The 9,416-nt window shown below is 43.6% G+C and overlaps 1 protein-coding gene across 1 annotated transcript; it reads left to right on the top strand.

Moving 5' to 3' along the window:
* The first annotated feature begins 393 nt into the window (after window positions 1-393).
* THAP1 (THAP domain containing 1) lies at window positions 394-8,560 on the top strand. The gene is made up of 3 exons (XM_088478502.1): window positions 394-693; window positions 4,029-4,224; window positions 7,194-8,560. The coding sequence occupies exons 1-3, from the start codon at window positions 623-625 to the stop codon at window positions 7,572-7,574; spliced, it is 648 nt and encodes a 215-aa protein (XP_088334628.1). The 5' UTR covers window positions 394-622; the 3' UTR covers window positions 7,575-8,560.
* Window positions 8,561-9,416: the final 856 nt, after the last annotated feature.

The following is a 9,416-nucleotide window of genomic DNA, read 5'->3' as shown; positions in this document are numbered from 1 at the left end:
AGAACATGGTTATACATTATGTTTAGTGCTGTAAACTAGACAATATTACTAATACAGAATGCTACTAAGCGAATTATTACAGTAAACTTTATATTTTTAACATTACAGCACAGTTCTGAATCATTTACTTTTTGCTAGCCAACCTGTCACTTTCCAGACTTTTTGCTGCGTGAAGTACTGCTAGTCCCAGCATGTAAACTGGAGAGTTAAAGTTTTTTTAAGTGGTCCTAGGCGCCGTGTGACGTCATTTCAGTCAAGAACCGACTAGCAAGTGACGTATGGGACTAGAAAATGTCTGCAACGAATATACAAGAAATAGGCGTGGCATATGCTAATTTTATCACATGACCCATGTAAGCCAATGGTCGCGTGCTACCGTCTAACAAACGTGACGACAGTTGAAGCGTTGGCAGCCATCTTGGAGCCGGGAGGAGCATAACTCTCTAAATTGCTCTCTTATAAATGATCATAACCGGCTACGGGCGCCTTTGAAGAAGAAACATTCACCGCGTAATTAAACCGGGGCGATCTAAGAGTGTCCACTGATTAATCGGAGGCCTGAAGGTGCAGCTGGTCCGCCAACATCCGTGACAAACAAAACAAGGCGGAGTGCGCGGCAGTGATGGTTCAATCTTGCTCTGCCTACGGCTGCAAGAACCGATATGATAAGGATAAACCCATCTCTTTTCATAAGTAAGTACAAAATTAGTGATGAGGGGCCCACGGGTTTAGTTTAACTTGTAACTATTGTCGCTGCGCTGCCGCGTCCCCCCTGAAGACTGTGGTGCGCGTGCGCCCTCCTCCTCCGCTTCCCCGCTCGCTCTCGTGCCTCTGAGCCTGAGCGCGCGCGTGTCGCCGTTTGTGTGCTGCGGCCTGGGCCGGACCTCGGACGCGCACCCTTCTTACTGCAGCAGCGTGCGGGGCGGTACTACTTTCGCGCTTTTTTTTTTCTTTACTTGGAGCTCAGTCATAAGCGAAGAATTCACTGCCAAGTTAACTCAAATCGTTCTTAAGATGTAATTTTCTGAAAACAATGTTAAAACTCTGCAGGAATATTTAAAAGCATCTTGTTATAGGCTGTAGATGTGCTACTCTTAAGGCCCCCACACATGGAGCGATGTATGACAGTTTTGAACAATATCGCCGCTATATTGTTCCATGTGGGAGCATGATATCGCCCGCTGCGCGCTCCTGTGGGGTCGTCCATCCCATGTATCGCTATGCGGGTGGGGGAGGGGGTGACGTCATATCGGGCGCATACCTCCCAACTGTCCTGCATTCAGTGGGACAGTCCTGTTTTTCTGGGACTGTCCCGCTGTCCCATCCGCGGGCCACAGTGTCCCGCGGTGGGGGGGAAGTTGGGGAGAGCACATCCCGCTGCTCTGTAAACCTGTGTAGGGAGAGCCTGGGGGCTGCCCAGCATCTAGGAGAGTGCTGGGCACACCCCCTATAGTGACATTGAGGGTTCCCATGAGGCTCCGCCCCTTTTCCAAGAGGCCATGCCTCTTCGAAGCCACACCCCTTTTTGGGTGCGGCGCACAAAGTGTCCCTCTTCATGAGGACCAAAAGTTGGGAGGTATGCGGGCGGGCAGCCGTCTGTCGCATCGCAGGGTGCATATTGCACCGTGTATGGAGCCCTTGAGCACACACTACACAATTGTGTACCCAGCTGACAGGACAAAGTGATGGAACAATACATTGTGCCATCCGTACACGTGGCAGTAGATGACAGCTTAATGTGTTGTTCCTAGCTGTATTTAGCAACATGATGTCGGACGATGTGATAAATAGCTGCACTTTGCACCTATCTATGGCCATTCCGCTGGGGAGTATGGAGGGCCAATCAGGTGGGGGGGGGGGCTAAGCTCCATGCCTCCTGCATCGGGAATAAAACAAATCACTGATACCCGTTTCACATCGCTATTGGTGGGTCGCATCTGGGATTCGTACACGCGTCAATCCCAGGTGCGACCCCTTTCAGATTGGCAGCCTGACCCGGCAACAATGCCGGGTCGATGACGTCACCACCATTGCTGCTGAGCCAGCGCTTGGAGATGAGATCATCTCCAAACGCTGGCTCTCCATATGCAGTGAACGGGACCTGGGTTGCATCAACCCGTGTTCCCCGTTCACACCGTGAGCCGGGTTTAACTCTTGTTCAGCCCTGTTCGTTACCTGATTTGAATGCCGGGTCCCTCGACCCAGGTTATTTCAATTGGGCCCTTTCACACTGAGCAGTAACCCGGTTTGCTGCGTGTTCATGTGCAGTAACCCAGGTTATTTGATGGCAGTGTGAAAGGGTTATGACAAGCAGCCATCAATGGTTGAATACTATTGGATCTCTTCTATTGATGGCAAAACCATTGACCCTCAGTGGTAATCCATGGATGGATGTTAAACCTCATTGGCCGCTGACCATCTCTACATGAGATCAGGGAGGGTGGCCTACTCTCCTGAGAATCTGGAAGAACTCTCTAAAATTTTGGAGTGTAGGCAAGCATGCTAAAAATTGTGCTGCAATAAAGACATTATTTTTGGATATAACCCATTTAACCAGGTATAAAATGCTCTAGTTTTTGTGTGTATTGACATCCTACACTATGTAGATTTTTTTTTTTTTAGTGTGTTTGTTTTTTTAAATGTCTCTTCTCAATTAGCTGAACCCATGCTACTGCAGCAAGAAAATAAGTGGTAAATTGGAAAGCAGAGGATTTTGTTTTGGGTGGAAAAGGTCATGCCGCAGGATTTAAAGCTGGGTACAAACAATGATATGGCCTGGTTCAGATATGTACATATCCTATGGTGGGTCGCAGTCTCAACTGAGTCGCAACCTGATTGACGGCTGCTTTCCTGGAAACGGGGACGTCTCACCTCCTGTTTTCTTTAAGTGCCGAGGCCAGGGCCTGCATCTTAGGATGCAGATTTTATGGTCACTCAAGCGGCTAGGCAGTGGTGATTTGAGGCAGCATCTACAGACGCTGTACTCCGGTCGCAGATACATGCAGGAAGTGTCTAATTCCTAGACACCTCCTGCTGCTTTAGCATATTAGTTGGACAGTATTGCACAACCACTTCCTTGCGGCTGTGCAATACCATCCGCATCTGAATTAGGCACTATCAATGGGGACAATTGAGTTAGCAACTCGGCCATGATGCAGCCATCAACATTGTTAGTTTTTACACCTATCCTGTTACAGTGTACAGGAAAACTAGTGATGTAGAGCCTACTGTTATTAGCACATATTTGAACTTCGAGGATGTTCGATGGCACATAACTGGTAATTAGGAAAGCCACTCCCAGGATTTGGAACGAAAAAAATCTCAATCCTGGGATTGAGTTGATCAATGAAAATAGGCACCTAGCCCCACAAGAAAAAAAACATTTATGTCCCCCCCACATCCCCTCCACTCCTGTTGAAGCAGCATCAGTCAGTCGAATTAGCTTGGCTTTGACAGAGCAGGGCCAGTCCAGGCACTCACTGGCGTAGGTAGTGGAATCTGTGGGTGACTAACTGTGACACAGTGATAGTGTGTGTCGCCCACTCTGTCACTCACCTGCAGCCACGGCACTCAGTGTCACATCACCTAACCAGGGTTTTTGTAGGGACGGGTGCTGGGTTGGTGTGGGGCTGTGCAGCGTGACCTCTGACGTCATGCTGTGCACAGCCAGCAGCGGGCAGCATCTGAGTGCTGCAAATGCTCAGTGCTGCCCGGAATGAAAAAAAAACTGTATCACGCAGGTGCATGCGCTCACCCTAATCTTCATCCCGGAATTGGAAGCTCCAATCCCAGGATTCATTCCTGCCAATTTTAGGCCAATGTCCTGGGTTCCCGGGATTGGCCTCCCTACTGGTAATTGAAACCGCAAGTACAGATAATGAGCTTCATTATTCAGTAACATTTTAGGCAGGAAGCTCTAAAAAAATAAAAATAAATACAAGTCAAAAAAAGGTAATAATTGCTGCTATCCAGTGCAATGTAAATTCCTGCATTTATTTTATTTTCTTTCCTTTTGTTTTATCTCTTAGATTTCCCCTTACACGACCTCTTCTCTGTAAGAAATGGGAAGCGGCAGTCAGAAGGATGGACTTTAAACCAACCAAGTACAGTAGCATTTGCTCTGACCATTTTACACCTGACTGCTTTAAGAGAGCCTGTAACAATAAACTCCTGAAGGATAACGCTGTCCCAACTGTATTCTCTTATACAGATTCTAAGCCACTGGTAAGATAACACAACGTAGCAAAAAACTGCATTGTTTAAAAAAAAAAAAAAAAAAGTTGTGCTTTTTAAACTGTGTTCTATTTAGGGGTGTCCCACAGACTTTTTGATCTTGTGACAACACTGTCAGCTAGTTAGCTACAACACATCTCACTTTTGCAGCATGATATAAATGCCTTGAAATTGAGGCAGAAAGGTTCAGAGAATGCTATTTAACAACAAGACATAACCTCTTAAAGCACTTAAAGGGTTCTGTTGTCCTTTTAGTATTTAACAAACAGCGGTAAACTAAGATTACTGCTATTTGTCACTATATCGCTTAGTATGGTCCCCATTACCGTCAACTGAGACCCAAAAACAGCCTTTCCGGTTTCAGCAAAGCCTTCGATGCATTGCCGCATCCCCCTGGGTTAAGGTGTCATGCGCATGTGCAGACTGGTCATTGTGCATGAGCATGACGCAACAATAGGCTGCCAGCATCAGCGTGACGTATACAGAGGAGGGGGATGTCGCTGGACCTTGCTGGAGGGATAAATAATGTTAAATGACAATGGCGTATTTGTTAGTGTCACTGTGATACTAAGCAAAATATGTCGGCGGTATTAAGAATTTGTTGTTAAATAGGGCCTTAAAACTTCCTGCAATGTAAAAATATATTCTTCTTTAATCCTATTGGGACACTGCAACCATGGAGTATAGAGGAGTATTCCAGTTAATAGATAGTGCATGCTACTGCAGGGGCAGTAAATTAAATAAAAATCTATATTGGCTCAGGTATCTTGTGCAGAATCACACCGACTGCTTGGAGTCCCGTTCTGTAAGCTTGTGTGGCCTGCCGCTTCGGGGCTAAACTGTAGCTGTACTTGATCCTATATGTTTCTATATCACAACAGCTGCATTTAACGAGGATGTAGCTGAGCACGTATCGCCATCGCGTGTACACACTAGACGATGTGCCCGATATGTCGCTCCACTCCACCAGACGGCATATTATTATCTAGTGCACAGGTTCTCAAACTCTGTCTTCATGACCCCAAACAGTGCATGTTTTCCATGCAGTGTGTACCAAGCATCTGAAAGAAAGCTTTTTAATATTCTCTTTTCATCCATCTGGGCGATGCCTTACATCTGGGTTATGCATAGTGAAGGGTGGAGACGAACACTAGCTAGTTGAAAACGCTCCCACCCCCTATATCACCCCTCCCCTTCCGCAGTAAGCGGGACAGCATTGTTTTGTTTTTAGTGCCTTGGAGTAAGGCACTGGCTAGGTCCTAGCTTTTAGTTAGGGTTTTAGTTTGATATTTTGGTTTGGGTGTTTAGTTCCTGGAGACAGGTGACAAGAGCTAACACAGTGGGAGTTATATAGATTAGAGGTCTGTGTGAATCTGTATTCCACTCTATAGACAGCCCCTGAGAGAGTCACTAAACTACATAGTTCCTGGGTCTCTCTCCATGCCAAACATACATCTGTGGGGGCCGCAGGCAAAAAGGTAAGATTTGTTACAGAGTGTGAAGTTCTTGTTGCCATCATATGCTGCTTCCCGGAACACTGCTTTTGAGCAGATTGGCCAGGGCTGGTTATTACTCACAGTGTACTGTAGAGCCGGCATGTCTCACGCCTCCATGGGCTGCCTCAGCACCACACTGCTTCGACATTCGAGGGTTACAGAGCAGCAACATGCTGCTGCCTCTAAAGGAGAGAGGGGCTTGCTGGGCTCAAGAACGCCACTGCACGTGTAGGCGCACAGCGGTGACGTCATCAGGCTGGGCCAACAATAGTTTTTGGGGAACGCCGGAGGCTAAGGGGCAACAGGTTGCCAGAGTCAGTATGGCACCGCTGCAGTCGCGAAGTGGGTGCCGTCACCAGGCATGTGGCCGGAGTCAGTATGGCGCTGCTGCAGTCGCGCAACGGTGACGTCATCAGGCCAGGCCCCGAATGTCGGAGGCTATGACTTACAGGTGTTCTGAATGAAAATAGTGCCTGGCGCTGGACCTAGAAAGGGCACTCTGGTGCGCCCGAAAAGGAAGCGTGGCCACGAGAAAGGGAGGCTTGTTTTTAAGACACGCCGGGCTGCCCCCAAGCTCGCCCCTCTCTCTGAATAGATGTCATGCAAATGCGTACGGCATCTATTCACCGGCGGTCATGGCTGCACCGCAGTTTTTCCTGCCCGCGGATGGGGACGGCACCTGGCATGTTTTGGCAAGGTGCCAGCAAAAGGTCAGGGTGCATCCTGCCCTTTCGAAGTCGGGCAGGGTGCGGTGCGGCACCCCACTAAAACAGCCTAGCGGGAAAGCTAGTATAGCTTTTGCGTGACCTCACCTGTTTTAGAAAACGCCCCTGCACCATTTAGAGCTGCAGTCTTCTGTATTGCTTTGGCCAGAAGCCGGTATTTGTAAAATGATAATAAAATAGGTGACAGCTGAAATTGTTTCACAGGTAAAAAACAAAGTTGGAAACAAACCAGAGGTACCTGTGGATGGCACAGCTGGATCTTCTAAATGCAAAATATGTTTAAATACTGTATTTGAAGATATTTTGGTAGTGTTTTCTGAGATTATAAAAAAACATTATTAAGTGTTATGTATGTATTGTTGTACGTTTTTATCTATTTTATGATACAGGTTGAGTCTCCCATATCCAAATATTCCGAAATACGGATTTTTTTTTTAGCATGATTGAGATTTGCTTTTTGATGGTTCAATGTACACAAACTTTGTTTAGTGCACAATATTAATTGAAAATATTGTATAACATTACCTGCAGGCTCTGTGTATAAGGTGTATATAATACATAAATGCATTCTGTGTTTAGAATTAGGTCCCAATCCCAAGATATTTCATGGTATGCAAATATTCCAAAATATGGAATATTCTGATATCTAAAATCCCAAGCATTTTGGATATGGGAGACTCAATTTGTACTTTTGAATTAACATATTAAAACTTTTTATTTTTAATTTTCATCAATCTAGAGTACCAAGAGTATTAAAAAGGAGGAGCAAAGTGCACCTGTACCAACAATTTCTGAAATGGACCCTGCTATTGGCTTACTGCTGCCTCCTCCATACACTCCCAGTCACATAGCAGTGATTTGTGACCACAACTACACTGTGGAAGATACAGTCCATCAGAGGAGGAGAATACAACAGCTGGAAGAGCAGGTTGATAAACTCAGGAAAAAGCTTAGAATTGCAAATCAGAGGTGCAGGAGACAAGAGCGCAGTCTGGAAAAACTGGAAAAAGAGGTGTCAGATTATAAAAATGGATCAGGCTTTGTGATTGTTCCAAGCAATTATTTTGAAGTGTACAATGAAAGTGAAAGAACTGAGGCTCACTCAATTATAAATATCTAGTTGCATAGCTTTTTCATTTGATTTCAGTATTGGTGAGATAACATGTAAATACAGTTCTGCTTTTCCATTGCTTATTATGATGATCTCTTTGCTGCAAAAGTTCTAGTGCTTCTTATAGACAGGCTTCTAACAACTCCTGTTTTGTATTAACTCCTACATGATATGGCCACTTTTTTTTTTACTGAGATAATACATGATCAAGTGAATATTTTTTAAGATCTGGAAGGCTCATAAAGAAACATGGCTTATATACCTCACTGTTCACTAAAACATTGTTTCTAAAAAAAACTATTATCTCTACTTCTAAACATAATCTTACCTAATAGTTTAACTTAAGAGAATGCTTCCTGGCTACAGGAGAAGTGGGTAAAGTCCTATACTTGCCCTTTCAAATTGTCTGCTGTCATAAGTTAATGTCCAACCTGAGGTTTGTTTTCTTTTTCTTTTTACAAAACCTAAAAACAACTATAATTGAACTTAATCTTGGTGTTTTGCGGTATGTTATAATGTACCTTTTCTTTAGTATGTTATGTACGAAATTGCATTAGCAATAGAGAATAGCCTTTTTGTAAGCATCAATTACCACAGTGGCTGAAAGTGAAATTATAAAGGTATTGGTCACTGCACTATAAGAGACGCACCACAACCATATAATTAGAACAATGTGCAAGTATAAAAGTTTCACAATAATTGTAATGATGATAAAAATGTTTATTTGGTTTTTTTTTTTTTTTTAAATGCATGATATTCAGTTCAGATTTATTTGTGTCCGAAAATTGGAAATTCTTTACTGAGGGCAAAAAAGGCAATTTCTTTTGATATGGATGTGTTTAAATGTTCTGTTTTTGTAACATTTACATTAAAATTACTATTATAGTGGCTTCTGTAATAAAAAGCTGATTGTAGTCTGTGTTTATTTGTGTTATATATCGAAAGTCCTTTTCTAGCCAAAATATTTACCTTGTAGTTTCCTTTGTTGCTAATTGCTTGTTCTATTTAACCTATTATAAATATATTCACTTTGCTTAGCAGTTCAAAACAGAGAGTATAGCAATAATAAAAATATTTTCTATGTGCTCTGTGAGGTGTGTATTTTACACTGTTTGACTTCTCCATGTTCCATATGTTTTATTTACAGTTTGATTTAGGGAACATATGTGGGGGGAGTGTGAGAAGTAAAATACACTTTTTTTTCATTGTTGGAATGAAAAAAAAGTGTGAATGTATTTTTGGCACAGGCTTTACCTAGCTTTTATCGTTGACACAAAGCATGCTTGCTGAACTTAATTTTGAATAGCAAAGCAAAAGGAAAAATATATATAAAGGCGCTCACCTGTGTTAATGAGAAACCTGCAGCTGTCTAAAGTTTCTGCCAAGAACCTGATTAGCTCAACAGAGCTAATCCAATAAAGCACAAAAAGGGATTTAAGACAGTGCTGGCAAAATCAATAATATCCCTTTCACACAGAAAAATCCAGCCTTTTACTGGGTCTTTTTGCCGGTTCTAGCCTGACCCCCCTTTCACACAGAAAACAAAATTACCAGGTAGAGTACTATTACTCGGTACTTTGCTGATAAACACGGGTATTTTTTTGTGTGAAAGGGTCAACCCGAGTCGAAATTGCTGGGTCTCCGACTATGGTAAAAACCAGGGTTGAAGTCCCGGGAATTACAACCATGTTGACCCTTTCACACAGAAAAATGACCCTTGTTGATCAGCAAATTACTGGGTAAAAGTGCTTTACCCGGTAATTTCGTTTTCTGTGTGAAAGGGGTATTAGTGATACAAATATATCAATCATAAAAACTAGGCCAAACCAGAATACCTTATATGATTAAATT

This window comes from Taudactylus pleione, unplaced genomic scaffold (genome assembly GCF_031769625.1).
Source record: "Taudactylus pleione unplaced genomic scaffold, aTauple2 ptg000214l, whole genome shotgun sequence".
Taxonomy (NCBI): Eukaryota; Metazoa; Chordata; class Amphibia; order Anura; family Myobatrachidae; genus Taudactylus; species Taudactylus pleione.
Note: the sequence above shows the minus strand (reverse complement) of the source record. Positions and strands in the feature narration are given on the sequence as shown.

Bases quoted from the DNA above. Each gene is read 5' to 3' on its own strand.
- THAP1 (XM_088478502.1), top strand. From the start codon at position 623: ATGGTTCAATCTTGCTCTGCCTACGGCTGCAAGAACCGATATGATAAG. The intron at 694-4,028 runs GTAAGTACAAAA...TTTATCTCTTAG, and splicing joins AAACCCATCTCTTTTCATAA to ATTTCCCCTTACACGACCTC. The intron at 4,225-7,193 runs GTAAGATAACAC...TCATCAATCTAG, and splicing joins ATACAGATTCTAAGCCACTG to AGTACCAAGAGTATTAAAAA.